Source organism: Cheilinus undulatus, linkage group 1, assembly GCF_018320785.1.
Source record: "Cheilinus undulatus linkage group 1, ASM1832078v1, whole genome shotgun sequence".
Taxonomy (NCBI): Eukaryota; Metazoa; Chordata; class Actinopteri; order Labriformes; family Labridae; genus Cheilinus; species Cheilinus undulatus.
Window position 1 is genome coordinate 37,483,650 of NC_054865.1, and position 19,211 is coordinate 37,502,860.

A 19,211-nucleotide genomic window follows, 5' to 3' on the forward strand; every position below is an offset into this window, starting at 1 on the left:
AGGTCGATACATAGGATGGACTGCCAGGTCAACTTTCATTCCTCACTCTATCACCTACTTTCAGTCATGTCCTCCTAACTGTTTTATGATGAAATGAAGCCATTTATAACCTAGCTTATTTTGTTTGCAAATCAGAAATGTGCCAGGAAAAGGATGTGAAAATATACAGCACTCCTAAATCAACTCAGAAAGGTAGGGAATATTGTCAGGTAGGCATGCAATACACTGCTGTCATATTGGAAAAGAGAAATATGAGTGAGAAATGGTTTCATTGTTTAGTGTTTGTCTCACAATCGAGCCTGGGTTCAATTATGAAGTTCTTTATGTTTTCATTATTGCAAATACAGTAACTGTAAGCAAGCAGAAGAAAGGACAATAGACACTTGACGGTGTCTATCTTAATGTGAAATTAAGACATAGCTGAAACTCCCCATCAGTAGGCAAAGACTCAACAGTGATATCTAGTGGCTACCTACAGAACAGCACTTCACAACAAACAGCATGCAGATGGTCCATCAGCGCTCAAGGACGCTCTGAAAGCTTGAAACCATTGAGTAAGTTAAACTTTAGTATTTTAAAAATCTGCTCAAAATCTCAGCAGCACTACAAACTTGCTGCCAGACTCAAGCCTTGTCTCAATCAGAAAATTACACATTATGGATACAATTTTCTGAAAGTGAAAACACATGAGGGGGGGCGACATCTGAAAAGATCAAATCACAAAGATTCAGTGTACAGCAGAATCAATCAGATCATGAATATGGAATTAGCCTTGTATCTCTGCACTAAAGCAAATTAGATTGGATTGGTTTGTGAGAACTCACACAGCTGTGTGGTCAATGTGTTCAATAAATGCTGCAGTGGGTGAAATTGCCCTAAGCACCAGATCTGCTCTCTCAGTAGCTTTGGCCAGATGGTCCTTTTCATTTATCTTTTTCAAGCTCAATATTCCATTAATGGGAACAGCAATATTCTATTGAGTAATTTGCAATGAGAAACATTTTTCAGAGCTCATACATTCAATCTGCTGCTGAACATATGCTTATTGAAGTGTTAGGTTATTCAGACTTCAGATGTAATACCTAAAGGGATATGAATGGAGTAAAACACTGCAGAGCACCTGCTTTGCTACAGATCCTATGATCAGTCAATAAATGTCAAATTAAGTAGATCTTTACATATTTTAGGCGCTAGAGGCTGTGATTACATAGGATTTCCAAAATGCCAACAGTCTTAAAAATCCATTTTATCTTCAATCAGTGCATGGCACTATTCACTGCTCCTGTCAGAACATAGAGTACAAGGAAAAGAAAAGGTTATGTTGCATTTAACCAGTCTTTATCTTCTTATTTCCTTCAATAATATTTTTCTGTTGTTTTCATACAACAATTGAGCGCTTACTTTAAGTAGCTTTTGTTATATTATGGGCACATTAAACCAGCAGAGAGAGTCAAATATAAAGCAACACAGAAATGTTATTTGTCAAGAAACACGTATGAGTCAAGGTTATAATTTTTTTTCTCTTTATCAGCTTTATTAATTTGCTTTCATTGCTGTTATTTATAGTATATTTGGTGGTTTGGCTGTTCTGGGATCACCCTGCCTCTCCACCACCTACCTGGGGCAGGGAGAGAAGCAGCATTAAACCCAGAACAGATCAATGAAAACAGAACGACACTGATTAAGTCAGATATATCATAGAGGAGGAGCTGGGGTGGAGGAGGGTTGGCCATCAGTTGATAAAGCCAGATCTCGCTATATGCTCAACTTGGGTTGAACTTTCCAGCAGTCGCCTTTTTAGAGATTCCAGCAGCTGACACAGAAACAATGAGAGTTATTCTGAGTTGTATTTCTGGCCACCTTCAGAAGCTGAATCTAATACTCACCCTCTTTGTCTCTATTTCTGTTCCTCAGCAACTCCTAAGGGAAATACTCTTCTCCTTAGGTGCTCAGAGAGCGGATAAGCTCACCAGCTACTTGCTGTCTTTATCTACTTTTGGCTGCACGACAGGGCCACAGAGCAGGTTCATTAGAGCTGGTTTGCTGCAAACTGCAAGCTAGAGAAGACAACAAAGGGGGGAATCAAAAAAGTTAAACTGCCAGTGTGACCATGCTTAAAGAGTCATTTATACAAAAATGACAGATCTCAGGGAAACTCTGAGGGGGTTTTCAACAAGAGTGATGTCTTTCATAGCTAACTTAGTCATTTGATCAATATGCAAATATTGATTTGTTGTGGTGCCGATAGGTCTTGTGGTTAGGTCACAGCCTTTGTGGAGGCCATAGTCCTCTAAGCTGGTGGTCTGGCTTCAAGCCCTGCCTGCTGCTCCTTCTTTATGTCAGTCATCACTCTCTTTCCCCAGTTTCTTTCTCTGTCCACTGCCCTATTTCCAACCCCCCCCCTCCACACACACACACACACGCGCACACAAATACATTAAAACATGTCACTGATTCTGCACCATGTGCAGCAGTATATATGACAGTGACTGCACGTCTTAGCCCTTTCATTGTAAAGGCAAGAAAAATACTTTTTATGGCCTATCTTTTGACAAGACTGATACCTGCACTGAATCTAAGTGCTTCTGATCTAAATGCAAATTTTCTGCACTCACAGAAAATCAATGTCATAACGGTATCCTACATTAAATTTACAACTGGTGGCGTTGTGCGCATCTCACATTTAAATGACTTGCTTTACTGCTCATCATCTCTGCAGAAAACAGTGGAATCTTTTGGATAAAAAGTGAGGACAGTGCTACATCTATCTCAGTTTTGCTCCCTAGAAAGACTTTCTCTTTTTATCAAACATCCATCTTTCACCTCTGTTGCTGCTAACTAATCGCTTTTCTTTTCTCCCGTCTAGCGAGATGAGAACAGTGTGGGACCGGCCTCTCTGCAGTGGCTCCAGTCGCACTCAGCCTCTGACAGAATGCGGCAGAAAGAACTGTCATCTGAATTCAATCAGAGGGAGGGAACACATACAAACTCTTACTTTCCTCCAGAGGGAGAAGCTGAATTATAAGGTGCACAGACTGCTACTTAACAGCATGGAAGGAATCAAAAATAATGTTAAATAAGAGAAAATTTGGAAGAATTTTCAGCAGTTTTTGCCAGTCCCAAAAAATGTTACAGGTATCCAGATTAAAGTGTAAAATCAGACAACTCTTTAAAAGTCAAAGATGCGATTTTACAATAAAATGCCATCATACCAGGGTTACCTTGTCTCAATCTGCCTCTCCTCCTTCTCCAGCTCAGTAACCACCTCTGTGTCATGATCAGCCGAGTCAGTCCGCTGGCTGAGGGGCAGGCAGCTGCAGCAGCAGGTCCCCATCCCGGCTCGGGCATCTCCCCTGCTCTGTTTCTGCTCTGGCGCCTGCTCCAGCTCTGACTAGTAAACCTGACTGAGCTGGGTGGACAGTAAATGACTCATTCTAGATAACGCATATCATCACGCAGAGCACACCTCAGGCTTGCGGCTCTTAATATATTCATTCACCACAGGGTTAAATTTCACAAGTCCAAACAAGGCCTGATGGAAAGCTTCCTTTCTATTCTGCAGCACAAATGAGCACTGTACCAGATTCTCAATCTGCTCTTTGTTTTCATCATCTCTATTCAGTCCACTGCTATAACCTCTGACTCTATTCGTAGGCCCCACACTACTGTACAGTTTGTATTGTTTAACTGTCACAAGCCTTATTATAAATCACCATGCATGACATATAGACAACATCTCCTTTAAGAAAATGATCTGGCCTCGAGTCAAAGTTCAGGCCGCCTCACAAGCAAAGAGAGAAAGAGGATGGATGCACAAACACAACAGCTGGACACCATTTAAACATGATACAAGGATCTTCTGATAGTGACAACAGTCAACATTAATCACTCTACCAGAGTGAGGAGACTCATGGATTAATGATGCATGCTTCAAGGTAAGGCTGCGTGTCTGTGTGTGTCTATATCAGGGAATGAAGTGTTTTAATGTTCAAATGGCTCTGCTCAGACCATCACTCTTCATAACTGTAAATATACATTTATAAATATATTCTGAAAGCCATTCTTGTGATGATGCAAAGACTGACAAAAGAACGATACATCATGTTGGTATTCTCTTGACCTTGAAATCTATTTAGCCTGTTCATTCACTATTTTCATTCCCAGCACAGCACACATGGTGCAATGGTGGGAAAGGAAGCGCAACAAGCAAGGCATTGAATTAAAATGAGATCATAAAAGCTATGATGCTGGTATTTTGACAAAAACTAAAAATTTCAAGATTCTTGGGTAATTTAAACATATGTGTTAGGTACATCTGCTATGACAAAGCATTTCCTGTGACCTGTAGGAATGCCATAATAACATCCTCAAAGTCATTTTTGTATTTTCTTCGCAGATAAGGACAGAGTAATCTGATCCATATAGATATTGCCTTTCAAGAAAGACAACAATTTCACAATATCCATTTCCAGCTGAAGGTCACTGCATAGCTTAAGGCAAGGTAGAGAAAGAGAGAGACAAAACTGTGTTTACACTCAACCCCACACAGGAGAGTCTTCAGGGGGCATATGTATATGATCTGATAGAGGAATAATATAACTAGACTCTATACTGGCATACAAATCATGGAGAAAATAGGAACCTTTATCTGATGATAAGTATCCTTGAATTGCCATGATTCAAAGTATGTTTCTGCTATGGAATGAAATCTGTAAATGCACACCTGTAGATGAAATGTCAAAATGTTTTCATGCTACTCAGTATTATTATTTGCACCAAAAGACAAATAACTGGGTAAAGAAATTCATTATGAATGAATGAAGGTGGTTCTGATATTGACCCTTAAAACAAAAAAGGCTATATTACAACAAACTGTTTTTATTATGTGAAGAATTAACTATGCTGAATAATATTTGAAAACAAAAACAACCCCTGTTAGAAACCTATGTTTAAAAGTACATCAGTTGTAGTAAGTCACTTAGTGAGATAGACTTCTTCACCTGTGCCTGCTCACATCAATAAATACACAAGTCACCATGCACCTTTGTTATAAATTTCAATGTTGGCAAGCTTATCTACAAAAATCTCTCTACAATTATTCTCGTACAAAACTTCTATCATTGGACCTCCTCCAGACTGTTCAGGAAGCTTAAACACACTGCTTACTGTTGGAAATGCTCCAGTTCTGAAGGGGACATTTCTTCACAGACCATGATCAGTAATTATAGGCTGAAGGTTCATGAACTTTTAAAGAGCTTTACCAATATAAATTTGAGTTTTGCCCATGGTTATCTGTTCTCAGTGATGCATACCTGGAATGTCATATAGAGCCAGAGACTGTATTCAGACAAGTATAATGATGGTAGAACAAACCATAATGAGGAACTGCAGGAACTCAGGCAAGCCCTCCTGTCATGAATGGTTCACAGAGTTGGCAAAGGTAGCATCATGAGCAAATCTGTAACCTTGTTAGGGATCCACAATATCACTTTTTTTGGCTGATATCTGATTTGTCTATATTTACAAATTCATTTTAGCTGAACAAGGAAAAAGACTTCAGATGATGTAGGTCTGTCGGTCCAGCCTAAAACTCTGCAATGTGCATTTTGCCTTTTGTACATATGGCCGATATTTACAGCTGATATGTCGGTTGTAAATATCAGCAGAAATTATCTAGTGTGTTAATTTTGATGGTTAATCAGAATGAGTTACTAAACATCAGTTAAAAAGATTCACTTTTTTGTTTGGTTTTCTTTTCTTTTGTTTTTGTAATTGTTTAATTTTCATAATCTTATATAAACTTAAAAATATTTATAGGTACATACACACATATACAGGTGTGTATGTTTCTATGAATAGGTTAAGGCCACACAGTTGCACCATATTAACATTGGCCAAGATCACCCCTTTTGACAAACATTGGCCATTAGCAAATAATGTGGGCATGATTCTAGTTTACATTATACAGAAGATATTATACAGAGGATATGTTGAAGCTACATATTGCCATACATATACTGTACACTCATCAAATTTGACATTATGTGGTATATTCTAAAAATATTGTCATTTTTGGCAGCTTTCCTAATTTTAATGTCCTTAATTGTGCAAGAATATTGGAGTAAATAAAATGTATGTGATATTTCCCCATAATTAAAGTCAGTTTAACCAAGAAGATATGTCCCTGTCCCTATTTTTAAAGAAAACTAAAATGTCCTTTTCCTGGACCAGTTTAACGCTGCCATCCTACATCTTATTGCTGATTCAGAGAAAAAAATATTCTTGGGTAGAAGTTGTGACCTGTTGGGCAAACTCGGATCTTTTTTCCATGATAAGAAGGGAAAGGGTTCCATGGTAAAAGAAAAGGGTGGCATAGTGGGACTGTTACACCAAAAGAAGTCATGTAAAAAACACTGTCATCAGTATTAGTCGAAACATACCTGTTTTGTTCTCTTTAGATTAAGTGAAATAAAAGCTACCCTACAATTCAAAGGTGAATAAACCACACTGAAAGTGGTGCTACCACAGTCTTAAGACACTGCTTCCAGAAATATGGCTACTCTAGTACTCTGTGGAGCCCTATTGAAGCAGTTCCAGGTATAAAGCTGGCCCTTGAGGGTAAGAAAATTGTGGGAAAATGCAACCTTTCTTTAACATGTGCCAAAGCACTTTGTCACAATAACCAGACACAACAAATAAACCAGGAAAGTGTGTAAAGGGTCTAACAGTCTGAAAGAGCAGAGCTTAGCTACAGAATTAAGATAGTCACATAAATATGTTATCAGTATTTACTCGCTGAAGCAAACATACAGGAGGAAAGCTGTTGGTGTTGTGGGATCTTAAGTGTAATATCTGTTCCAACTGAATGAACCTTATGGCACATCCAATTTCATCCATACCGTCCTGTTTTAACATCCAAACTAAGTTCATACAGTACATGGTCACTCTCTCAGATAGCACAATGGATTAGATTGATTTATTTATCAATAACACAGAGTGTTCATCAGTAAGGGTGAACAGCTGCCTCACTTACTCTGTTACCCTGATCTACCTCCTGTCTGCTGTCTGCTTTCTGCAACGCAGCTCTACATGATTGATAGTCTGTTGTATCTAAAATGCTTATCGAGATTACAGACTGATGCCAGTGGACTTTGATGTAAGAGAAAACTTTTGCCAGGACTTATATGGATGACCAATCCGTGTTGATTTTAAATGTTGTCGGTTTACATAGATAACAGATTTCTTAGTGTGTGCTACGATGAGGAAAAGAGCTACCTTCTCTACTTGACATAGTGTATTCCTGGCTCTTTCTTAACAAACAGCTAAACATCCAGGCCACTGATGTATCCATGGTCACAACATGCTTTGCAAACATAGTTCTGGATGGTCTTTTTAGTAACTGTTGCACAGTTTTGTTCTGTAGCTATATGAAAAAGGTGAAGAGCTGAGATCCTAGTTGAAATAGATTGTAATTCTTTCTATAAGCCAGACTTGCAAACTCTATGATGATACAGGTACCAAAAGCTCAGAGACAGAGCAGCTGTGCCCAGCTTCATCCAGAAGACCCCTCACTGATCTATCCTTGGGATCTAGGGGAGCAGCTGTGGTTAAGTGGTACAGTCAGTTGTCACTCAACTGGAAGGTTGAGGATTCGATCCCAAGCTCCTTCAGTCACATGTCAATATGTCCTTGGACAAGACACTGCTGCGTCAGTGGCATGTAAATACGTATGAATAGGATTAGTTATGACGGATAGCCACTCTACTCAGCAGCTTCCAGCATCAGTGAGTGAAAAGCCCTCTCCAAGCAAAAGTCCATTAACCAACCAAGTCCCTCTATGGGATCTCTGAGTCTTACTGCAAAGATTACACAGCTTCAGGTGTTTTTCATGTGTTATATCTCTTTAGAAAAGATAGAGTAAGTTAAAAATCATTATAACTTACATTTACTTTTTAGTACATTCTAAGAAGTCAACCTGACACGCCAGATGGATTGTTACCATAGACTGTAGAAAGAATTGGACAAATCCCATGTGACGTCAGTCGTCTGCTTACAATAGTCAGACTCAAACGGCTCTTGAAGCCAATCTGTGGAGTTTTCCATATTGAAATTGCGCTCTCAACTGAACTTTGGATCAACCTAATGCCCGCCCACAAAGCACGACTTCCTGTCAGCCTGCTAGCTAGCATTCCAGCTGACAGAAACAGAGCCTCTGCCTGCCGAGCTATCTGTCAATCAAAGGAGATGCGCCAATCAGCTTTCATCCTAAATATAATCCAAACAATTGTGGTACAAAAAAATTCACCCCCGCATAGTGGGAGTACAATAAGACACTAGCTCATGAGACACATTTGGTGTTTTGAACCAGGCTCTAAACCAGTTTATTTCTAGTGTCAAAACCAGCTGTTTAACATGTGTCCAGACGGGACTTCTGGTGTTTCTGCAGCCAGCCTCAAGTGGACACCTGCGGTATAGAAATTTTTTGCACTTTCAAAATAACTTTTTATTGAGCAATCAATATCAAATACGGTTATTTTACATATTTATGTCTCATTTTGTTTTCTTATAGAAATTATAAGTACACTTACATTATATATACAATAATGCAGTATATAAAGCCAGGGATTCCAAAACAATAACATATAGGAGAGCAGAGAAGAAAAGAAATCAAATAGTTGTCAAGAGAGCTCATATCTTAAATCTAATGTGGTCTTTTTCCTTAAAGTCTCTGTAAAATGAAATCCAAACTTTGTGTTTTAATACACTATGTTGGAATAAGCTGCCGTAAACATGTAAAACAATGAGATCTATGTGTGACTGAATTTTGGATTTAAAGCATTTGAACCGTAAGTTTTTTAAGCTACAATGATATAAAATCACAGAGTAGTTCATTTCAGCACAGTCTGTTGTTAGCTGATGTTACTGCCTTCATTGAAATTTTCTACATGCTGTGTTCTTGTTCATTGCGAGGTAAATCTTTGGCCAGGTAGCTTCACTCTGACCAGAGCTCACTATAAGGTCAGGGGGCCGGCTAATTGCTGGAGTGCTTGTCTATTTTCCACTTGAACCAGATGCAGCAGGAACAAACATATTACCTGCTGAAGGTGTGCACTAACCCATATTTCACTTTTCCATAGTCGTAGATGATTGAAAGAAGCGGATTGTGGCTTTGTCTCTCTCAAAGCAGCAACAATTCAATCCCTCCTATCTGTTAGCATCGCGATGCTAAAGATGGTAAAGTTTCACACATTCTATTCCCGTCACAATAAAACCCTCTAAGGCTACTTATCATTGAAGAATTTATTTTGTTTTCAGCAGCAACTTAACAACAAAGACGTTTACAAACAGGAGAGAGACATAACTTCACATCATAAAATGAGAAATTAGGATGGAAATTAGAATACAGGATGAGAAAATGAAACCAATACTTTTTAAATCTAAACTTTCAGCCTGTCATGACACAAATTTGATTGTTTCTTGGTGGCTTTGAAAAAAAAGCCTTGTAAGAGCAGTAGAACAGAGAGATGATTCTTCTTTTCAGGTTGGAGCATTCTTTTAAATTTGAGAGGATCATGTTTCTTGTGAGTGGGCGTGGCTTAAGCTAATTTTGCCTCATTTTTCATGAATTTGAAGCTTCATTTTATAAACTTAGAGAAGTTTTTTATCACTGAAATTCAGCCTGGTGGTTCATAACACAGTGGCCTGTCGTACAAAAATCCTAAAATACAGACTTTACAGGGTCTTTAATGGTTGTGAACGGAGCTTAATATAAAATATTGCCTAAAGCAGAGATTTTAAATGTTTCTTGCTGTTCCAGGACTTGAGGGATTCTGACTTACACTGAAATACATTTAAAGTTAAGATAATGAAATCTTAAAAAGGGTAAACATCTTGTGAGGTGCCAGTGTCCGCCCTGACTTTTTTGGCATTGATGTTTTGGAGTCAGCAATGAGGTATGGATTTGCTGTGTTTGCAGAAAATCATAGCTTCATTAAGATGGCTGTAAGATAAGGGCCTGTTGGGATACTAAAGTTCTTCTTCAACCCTTATTAAAAGCCTTGCTTCTAGACTCCCAAAACACCTCATGGCTAATTAACTCACACTATCCTGGTCAGAAATATTCAGCTAGTTAAAAAAGATGCAAGCACACCTAAAAATTAACAAGCGTGAGAAGATAAAGCACATTAAAAAATGATAAAATTAAAATATTAATGTTATTATGATCATGGTTTATGAAAATAAGACAAAGGAAGTTTTGATGACATCAAACACTCCTTTATTGACTGTCCAGCACCACTGTAGGTTTACTGAACAATGTGAACTGTGTCCTCAACAGGACACCATTGTACCTCAGTGGGGTCATTTTTTCCCTCAGGAAGCTATAGAATTTGATACGTCCTATAGTCAGTGACTGCCAGTGATGTGACGAAGGGTTAACCCAAATGAACTCAGATTTAACGTGGGAATTTTTTAACACTAAAACTTGTAGCAACACATAAATGGATCATGTTTCATAAGTAATCAGATTGGTTCTTTGTCCTTCTCCACCAGCCATGTTCATAAATCTCAAACTAATCAATGTAATTGTTTAAATTCTTTACAACTGCTCTTCCAGGCAGGCCATCTGTTACAAATAGATCTGTTAAACCATCCCAGGGCTGCTCAAAGTTCATGAGAGTTCAACCTTATTTTGCTTTCCAATTTTTTGCTTTAATTGTTATGCAACCCTGACACAAGTTATTGTCTGCACACCGCCCTGGTTCATCTCTGTCATATTATCTGCTGGGACTGAGATGCAATGATTTTAGAAGATGGTTTTCAAATTGGGTCAGTCCCTCAGAGATCTGCTGGAAGTATGACAGTGAGAGACTCTATTTCAATCTGCCGTGAGAGATGACAAAAGACCTCGCCTATTAGGTTTTAACAATCTCCTCCTTAAGTCAACACCTTCCCACTGATGGTTTAATGACAGCATATTAAGAGCACTTTAAAGTGAAGTAAAGATCTTTCTTTGAATCTAAAACAAAGCTTCAGCTCTCACTCTGCTGGAGCATCAAAAAAAGCACTGCCCACATTGAACTCACAGTTCAGGTTCTCAGGCCACAGCCAGCCTACACCGAGGTGTAAATAAATCTGTTTTTTTAGCAGTAGCATCTGAACAATCCTTCTTTTGTTCACCTCATCTGAATACCAGCATCAACACCCAACCAAATCTACCAGCCGTTGTCCCGGCAGCACTATGTCAACTTCAGTCCTGCTTGAGTTGACAAAAGAGGCAGGATTGAAAGCAGTGGTTTGGATTAAAAAGCACTTTATTTGTGCGATTTTAAACAAGCAGAGAGAAACATGAAATGCAACCTGAAGCAGAAAAATAAACTTGGCCCAAAGAGAGTGGCCCTTGTGTTATTAAAATTAGTTTTAAAATGCTGAGTTGCACACAGAGTTGTAAAAAGTAACCCTTGTGATGATTTTAATGGGCTTAAATTGGGCACCAGTCCAAGCATGTTGGTCTATTTCCAACTTTTTATGTTTTCTTAGGGAATTATACAGCTGATAAGGAGCCATCTTTGCTGTTTTTACAGTGTGAGGTTTGCCAGCTTACATTAATAACAAAAGCAGATCTTGTACAAAAGCCGATCAGATATTCCTGGAGAGTACGCTGTTTTTAATCTTTAATCTGCCAAATGTTTTAAGACATGTATTTAGGAACAGTGTAAGTAATGAACAAACAAACCCTGTGGTTCCACTCTCAGCTCCATTAGCTGAGTGCTGCAGTGAGAAGCCAGGTGAGCTCGACACAAGCGACACTTCCTATAATTACCCCGTTCACACATGGGACACATACAGAGGGCTGGCATCATCCAGGTCTGCAATAAATCAAATAAAGCACCAGAGATAAAGTCCTCAATGATGGGAAAATGACAGCACTCCATCATGAGAAATAATAAGAAAAATGTCCCTGCTGAGCTGTGTACCGATTAGCTGTTTACCAAAGTCTGTGATTTGTGCACACAGAGCAGAGACTTTAAATTGTTTCAAGAATAAAATAAACAGAAAATTAAAATGCTAAATTATCCTTACATTACTGCTATTTTAAGACATCTTTTTTTTTTTTTTTTACCTGGAGTAGCTCACATAGACAGCATTAAATTGTGATCATTACTAAAGTATTATCTCAAAATGAATGATACAGTTTAAGGTAAATTAATTCCACAGGCAAAATCATACAATAAAGCTCTAAGCTGTCTGGATTTCTAGTTCAAAATTGATTACTATCAATAATGAGTGTGCAGTTTTATCTACTCTGGCAAACACTCAATGTTTTGATTTTCCTTCAATGTGAGGAGACCATGGAGAAAAGCCTGCTGTGCTCCAGATAAGCTATTCCTGTCCACGGTTTGACTCCAACAAATGCACCCTCAAAAACAAAGAAATAAGCAGCGTGCAAGAGCAAAACAGGATCCTTCATCCAGTCCAACCGGGCAACAAGTAGTCGCCTGACTTAACAGCTTTGACATTTAGGCGAACATATATCACACAAGTGCACTGTTAACATTGTTCTCACTTCTTACAGAGAAAATGTGTGTAAACGAGGAACACAAAGGCTGCTTTTATTTTAGACACAATATAAATGTCAGTTATTGGGAATTTGTTATTTGAAACCATTTAATGTGCCTTTTTTAAAAGCCTACATTTTTGGATGCCAGGATGTCTTTGAAGGAGTCTGTTGAATACACTGATGGCCATCTGTGCAGCTCACTGCAACTTGTTTTTGTGATTTTTGTGATGCATGCAGGGTTTCTTTTCCAAAACAAAAATGATCATAGAACCTTATGCACACTAACTTACACATCACTATTTTGTAAAAGGTGCCTGTATCTGCAGTAGGGTTATCACAACACCAAAAGTTTGATACCACTTGATTCCACTGATAACACTGCAAATGCTTTCGTGCAATTTATACGGGGTTAGGAGTATGTCTGCAATTCTTGTTGAAATCATTGTTCTCCTGCGTACCTATCTGATAAAATAGATACAGATTTTTAGGTTTTGGAACTTTTCTATCCAGTAAGTTATTAACACAAAACAGACTGTTTTTTTTCATGCATGCAGCTCTGTGTGTTGTAGGGCGAACACCTCCTATTAGTAACACCAACCTCAGAGAGAATACAGCCACAGTAGAATAATACCTCTCCATACAGGACTTAGCTCTGGAACAAATGGGCAAACTAAAGGATCCATGACAGCACGACAGGTAGTGGAATCACAAAACCTTAAACAAACCACAGTGGGAGGAGTCATTGTAATTTACAATGATCCAGGACCAATAAAGAGTTTGTCTCTGCTTTGTTTTCTGCTCGGCTTTCTATTTGTCATCATTAGTCTGACTTATCCGATTGCTTTCATCAAGATTTACAGTGGCTCTTGTGTTTTGATTTCTCTCTCATCGACTAATTTACAGTAACAGACTTGTTTTATTGTATAAAGCAAAAAGACAAGGCAGAAAACAAAGCAGAACAAAATGTAAGCATAAAGTAGGACTGGCACATTTATTTGATTAATCTATTCAAGGAAAAAATTCAGTCTAATATTGTGATATCTGATTTATTGTTTCTGTGTCATATTTTAGCAAAACAATCAATTATCTGCTCAATCCAGCCTCTCAAATGTTAGGGTTGGCTGCTTTGCCATTTTATAGAGGAAAGTCTGATTTTGAAAATGCTTGCAAAAAGAGGCAACAATAAGAAATCCTTTGCTCTGCAAACCTGTCATTTTATCAGGAGATTTAGTTTTAATTTGAAAGTACAAGCCTCCTTTAAAGGGATATTTTGTATTTTGTGTATTACAGAGCTCACTGTCTATGAAATCAAGCATATGGTGTTAGTTCAGGCTGGCCAGGAAGTCAAGTGCTGCCATGTAATTTAAATCAACTGATCTCACACAAACCATATTTAAACTGCTCAAGCCTGGATATGCTTTGCTGCTCCCTCTGCAAGCTGCTTTTGCAACCCTCCTCCACCCCAGCTCCTCCTATATGCTATATCTGGCTCAATCAGTGTCATTCTGTTGTCATCAATGCCCACTCTGCTCTGGGTTAATTGCTGCTTCTCTCCCTGCCTCAGGCTCTCCTTGTAGGCACAGGAATTTTTGAAAAGATTTCATCAATAATACATAAAATTTAGTATTTATTGTTTTATGTCTGTTTCTAAAAAACAGCCTACAACAAACTAGAAACAGTTCAAATCTAGTAAAGGAGAGACTTGGTGTTCTTTGCAATGAAAAAATGTGCTCATATATCACTACTACTTAACCTTACAAAACAGACAGATTGGCCAAAGTCCATGTCTGTCATCGCGCAAATCCATCTTGCAAAGCTAAATCTCAAACTTCTGTGCCTGACCTGAGAACAGACCTGACTAGTCAGCATCATTTGAGGAGAACGAGGTGGTAGCTACATGCAGGTTTTAGCTGTGCAGGAAACTGGTAATAAAGGCTGCCCCCCATGTGGTGATAAGCTCTGAGTTACAGGCCAAGTTTACTTAGACTGTGAGCTGGTAGTGCTCAGATGTAGCCACAGTGGCCATTTTGTCTAAACTGGGCCACATTTCTTTGTTAAAACAACAGCAAAGAAGTCCAAAGAAGAAAGCTTTTTTTATGGCAGAAAGTATGTTTTCACTCTTTTCTTAACCTGCTTCAGCATTGATTTGCAACAGTTACAAGTGGGGTTTAGTTGTATTGCAAGCCAATAGCAGTGTCTGTCACCAGTGAAGCAATTAGCTTGGCTGTAGCTTAAGCAACAGTTTTTTTATCTGATCTTGGCAGCATGTCTTTATTGAAAGAGGAGCAAGAACTATAATGAGTGTTTTTTGTGGTAGAGAAGATGTTTTCTTCGCCCTAGTGGCCTTGGCATGACTTTAACCCAACAACAAGACCCTCCATTTGTGAAATACCACAGTGCCTTACTGCCAAGTTTTCCGGAGCTGCACATGCCTACTACCTCGTTTTGTTTTGTCCCTCTGATTGGCCTGTAATGAATATGACAGACAGAATGTTTGTCCAGTCACTTTCTAGGATTGTTTTGAAATGTCCTAAACACTTCCTAAACACTTTGTACAGGAAGTTTACCAGATGAATGTGAATATATCCATGCAATGAATATATGAAACAGTCATCTGGCTTTTCTGGTTAGGTATTGATGTTGATATCAGCTTGAATGAGTACAGATGTACCATTTGTGTAACCTCACATACCAGAGGGATTTGTTTTACAGATCCATCTGGAAAACCACTCATACACAGCGTTTGTGACTGGGCAGAGCCGCTGAAAAAAACTCGAAGGGTGATTGGATAAACGTTCTGTCACATCTTTACGGGTCAATCAGAGCAACAAAACACGTGATATAGCCACTATCAAGCTGCGCCCCTACAGAGGACTAAACTCCATAGGGAACTGCATAACGTGAACCATGGCGACTGTAAACATGTCAGTACATGACTTTTGTCATTTTTGAAAAGAAAACGACTCACAGCTGTTCTTTGTTCTTCTTTTAAAGAAGAAATTTCGCCAAGTTCTGATAAAACTGGCGCTTTACTATGCCGATATTTTCTATTTGTGTTTGGCCATGAAAACAGATCAGAGTTTGTCCAACCGGTGACGTCTCCTGCCCAGTTAAAAATCTATTATTTGATGCAGCTGTTATGTATAGCATATTTGAGGGTGGGCCACCCAAGTATATTTGCTGATCATTTTGTGTTTTACTTCTCCTTTAAATCCATAAATGATCAAAATGAATGCCTGAGGGATGAATATAAAATGCACTATACAAGAAATGATACAAGAAAAACTATACAAGAAAATCAGTTTCCTACAATGTTGTTTAAATATTTTTTCCACAGCTGCTTGCTGACATTATCCTTTACTCCTGCACTTAAGAATGATGGTCACAGTATGCTATCTTTTCAACAATAAGCCTGCGTACACTCAGCTCACCTGCTATGATTACTAAATATGAAGAACAACTTTTCAAAAGATGAGTGATGTTGTCCCACTGTCTTTATGCAATGTACTGCTGATTAATACTGTCAAAGAGAGGAAATATACAAAAAAAAACCTACAAGACAAAGTGAGGTGTTGGATGACCTGGAGCTCAAGTACAGTGTCATCTGTGAGAAAAACTACTGATATCGGTTCATGCCAGATTATTTCCCTATGGCCTTTCTTTGTTGACAGGGCTGATGTGTATCCCTATAAACGAATTTGAAAAATACCTTGGCAAAAGTCCAGTACACTGCATCCACCGTCCCTGATATAAACACACAATCACAGGGTTATCTTGGAACATACCCTTATAGATAAGTAATGTCTGTGTGGCTTTGATTGTGTGGTGTCTTCCATTAACCTGAACATGAACTTTGAATGTGTGAAGGACATGTTAAATTCTGCAAAAGAAAAAAAAACTTCACACTTCTGTCTGTGACTTTGGAAATGCTGTCCTTTCTGCTTCAATAATGCAATCATGCCATACATCTCTGTCACCACATGGTCACACCCCTCTCCTGCAACCTTTACAGTCTCTCTGACACACACTGCCACTCTCTCTCTCTCACACACACAAGGCTGTACACCTATCTAATGGAGAGAGTAGAGGTCCTGCATGGAGGATGTGAGGAGAATTTTAATAGGATTCTTCCTATCCTGCTAGGCTCTGCCACTTTCCATTCACAATGCAGGCAGAGGTAATTGGTTTCACCTATCCGATGGGACCCCAGTGTGTTAATCCATATGCCGGTGTGTTTCTGTGTCAACCCTAACCTTCTGTTGTGCTGAAAGTACAGCCTTTTGATCTAGTTTGAAGAGCTCTGTTTAACTGTAACTCAATGCTAAGACACGTAGCAAAACTGCACGGTAAAAGAGAGGAAACGAAAGGAGTGGAAAGGCATTTGGACGCAGCACTTTCGCATAGCTAATGAGATCAAACCGCACGGTCAAACTACGCAACAAAGCTCACGAGCTCACTCACTTGATGAAGTAGCTGGCTCCTTCGTCCGTGAAGCCCTCTTCCCATCCTCTTGGCAAATCTATGACACGAACAAAAAAACACATTGAACCAGCCCGCCACAGACAGAAAACACACTGCAGCACAGAAAACGTCCCCTCGGTATCGTCCAAATCAGATTATTTGTCGCGTACCTGACCGTATCATGTGTCCCGAGTTAACAGGTTCACCAGTGCGTGGATGTAGCCAAGTAGTGCTACGAGTTTTATCACTGCAAGAAAGACACCTGTTACTGAGAGATAATAAAACAACAAAAGAAAAACTGCACGGTGATTAGTCCAAGTGAAACGTAGAGAACTTTAACCCGGCTCACTTTATAAAGAAGACCCGTCCATCTCTACAAACTCCGTACGACCAGTGGTCAGGTAGGGTGTCCCGTCCGAGAGGTGCCGCCATGATCTCTCGTCTCCGGCTCGGCTCGTCCCCCCTCTCCCTCTCCCTCTCTCCGCAGACTTTCCCAGGGAGCCCAGTTAATACCACCACCGCTAGGGCTGCATAGTTTTTTAAAGGGGAAGAATGCCAAAACTCAGGCGACTTACACGACTATGTTTTTTAAGTAATTTGAGCTCAGGAAAAAGGCGAACCTGTTCCCTGTAGTACAAGATGACCTCATATTGCTGTTCTAACTGGCCAATCAGTCTGAGGTCTGCAGATTTCCTCAAGTATAAAAATGTGAACTCATCCATGATGATTTAAGATATCCTTGTTAAGTTGTTAAATCTGAAAAAGTAAAGAGTAAAAAAAAAAAATAGATACAAAGTCAGGAATGTGGGAAAAGAAATTAATTTGTGTTTTAATTTCACATTTTCAATTTAGCATCTCACAATTAGGACTCAAACTTAGGATTTTGACTTGTAATTTCATACTTTGAGCATTTCAACTCATAATTTTGACTTCTTATAAATTTTGAGCCTGAAGATTTAGAATTCTAATTTTTAAGTGATATTTTGACCTTTTTAACCAGTTATTTTGTATTTTACCTCATATTTTCAACTCCAAAATTTGACTTCATAATCCCATAGTTTGACCTTTTAGACTCACAATTGAAAATTGTGAATCATATTTTGACTTTTATTTCATATTTTGGCCTTTCGAACTCATGATTTTGGCTTCTTTCTAATACATTTGCCATTAAAAAACATTATTTTCAATTTCCATTTCATGTTTTGACCTTCTTGAACTAATCAATTTACTTTTCTCAGATTCTGAGCCTTTAAACTTATCTTTTGAACTTTTAAATGTCAAAATCATTCATCATCAGTGCTAAGTTTTTTCTTCTTTTTACTTTTATTTTCAAATTTTATTACTGGTGAAACAAGGTTGACAATTTGTGATTAAAAATGTGATCCTGTTAGGCCCTCAGGTTAGTCCTGAATCCAGAATCCGGCCCCTGCTGTGATTGAGTTTGACACCCCTGCTGTAGTGGATAGTAGAGAAGGCCCAGACCTCTTCAAAATAAAGGTTTCCTCACAGCATAGGGAAATATGGTTAAATAACAGCCTAATAGTAGTTGGCCGACCAAAGCTAGAATTTATGACTGGCACACTTCAAGAAAGCCACACCTGACATGTTAAAAACCTCAATGAATCCTTCGCGTTTATCAATGCAAATACAGAGAAAATTTTGCGTTATGTGAAAAGTGTTAAAGTGTGTAACAAAAGTAGATCAAAATGCTTAAAACTACTGTTAAGAGGTTCTAGCGGGTTATGAAACAGACAGTGAACAAGTCCATCAATAACAAGACTGCCATTTCTACTGAGTAGTTTTTAATTCTTGTAAACACTGCAAAGGTTAGTTTTCAATAAGGATGCCCACGCCATGAAAAAACAACCTAAAGCATCTACTCAATAATACTGAGGCAACAATGAACACTCTGTTTTACTGTGTAAATTTAACCCAATATTTTTTGTAAAAGGGACCTAAATTTAACAAGTAATATGAGTATTTAACAAGTAAACAGGGTATATTTCTACCTAAAATTTCAAATAATATTTTGCAACTTATTTTTGATAAAAATGTGTAATATTTACTCTTTCTGTTGCATAAGGAATATCTCATCTGATGCATACTTGTTGGCTTTCCATAATATTTTGTACACCTTTTCCACTCAAATGAGGCACATCCATGGTATTGTGGCTGGCCTGAGAGTCTCGAT

At 38.6% G+C, this 19,211-nt stretch overlaps 1 protein-coding gene across 10 annotated transcripts in view; it reads right to left on the minus strand.

Annotated features, from left to right (window-relative positions):
* The window catches only part of plekha7b (pleckstrin homology domain containing, family A member 7b), a 99,497-nt gene extending 81,977 nt beyond the window's left edge, over positions 1 to 17,520 (minus strand). For all 10 annotated transcript variants that reach the window (XM_041782972.1, XM_041782964.1, XM_041782982.1 and 7 more), the window contains exons 1-3: positions 17,370 to 17,520; positions 17,191 to 17,267; positions 17,021 to 17,078 (exon numbers count right to left, since the gene is read on the minus strand). In XM_041782972.1, the coding sequence (XP_041638906.1) occupies positions 17,021 to 17,078; positions 17,191 to 17,267; positions 17,370 to 17,452 (218 nt within the window). In that variant the 5' untranslated portion in view covers positions 17,453 to 17,520. The remainder of the gene's footprint in view (positions 1 to 17,020; positions 17,079 to 17,190; positions 17,268 to 17,369) is intronic.
* Between the last annotated feature and the right edge of the window lie 1,691 nt (positions 17,521 to 19,211).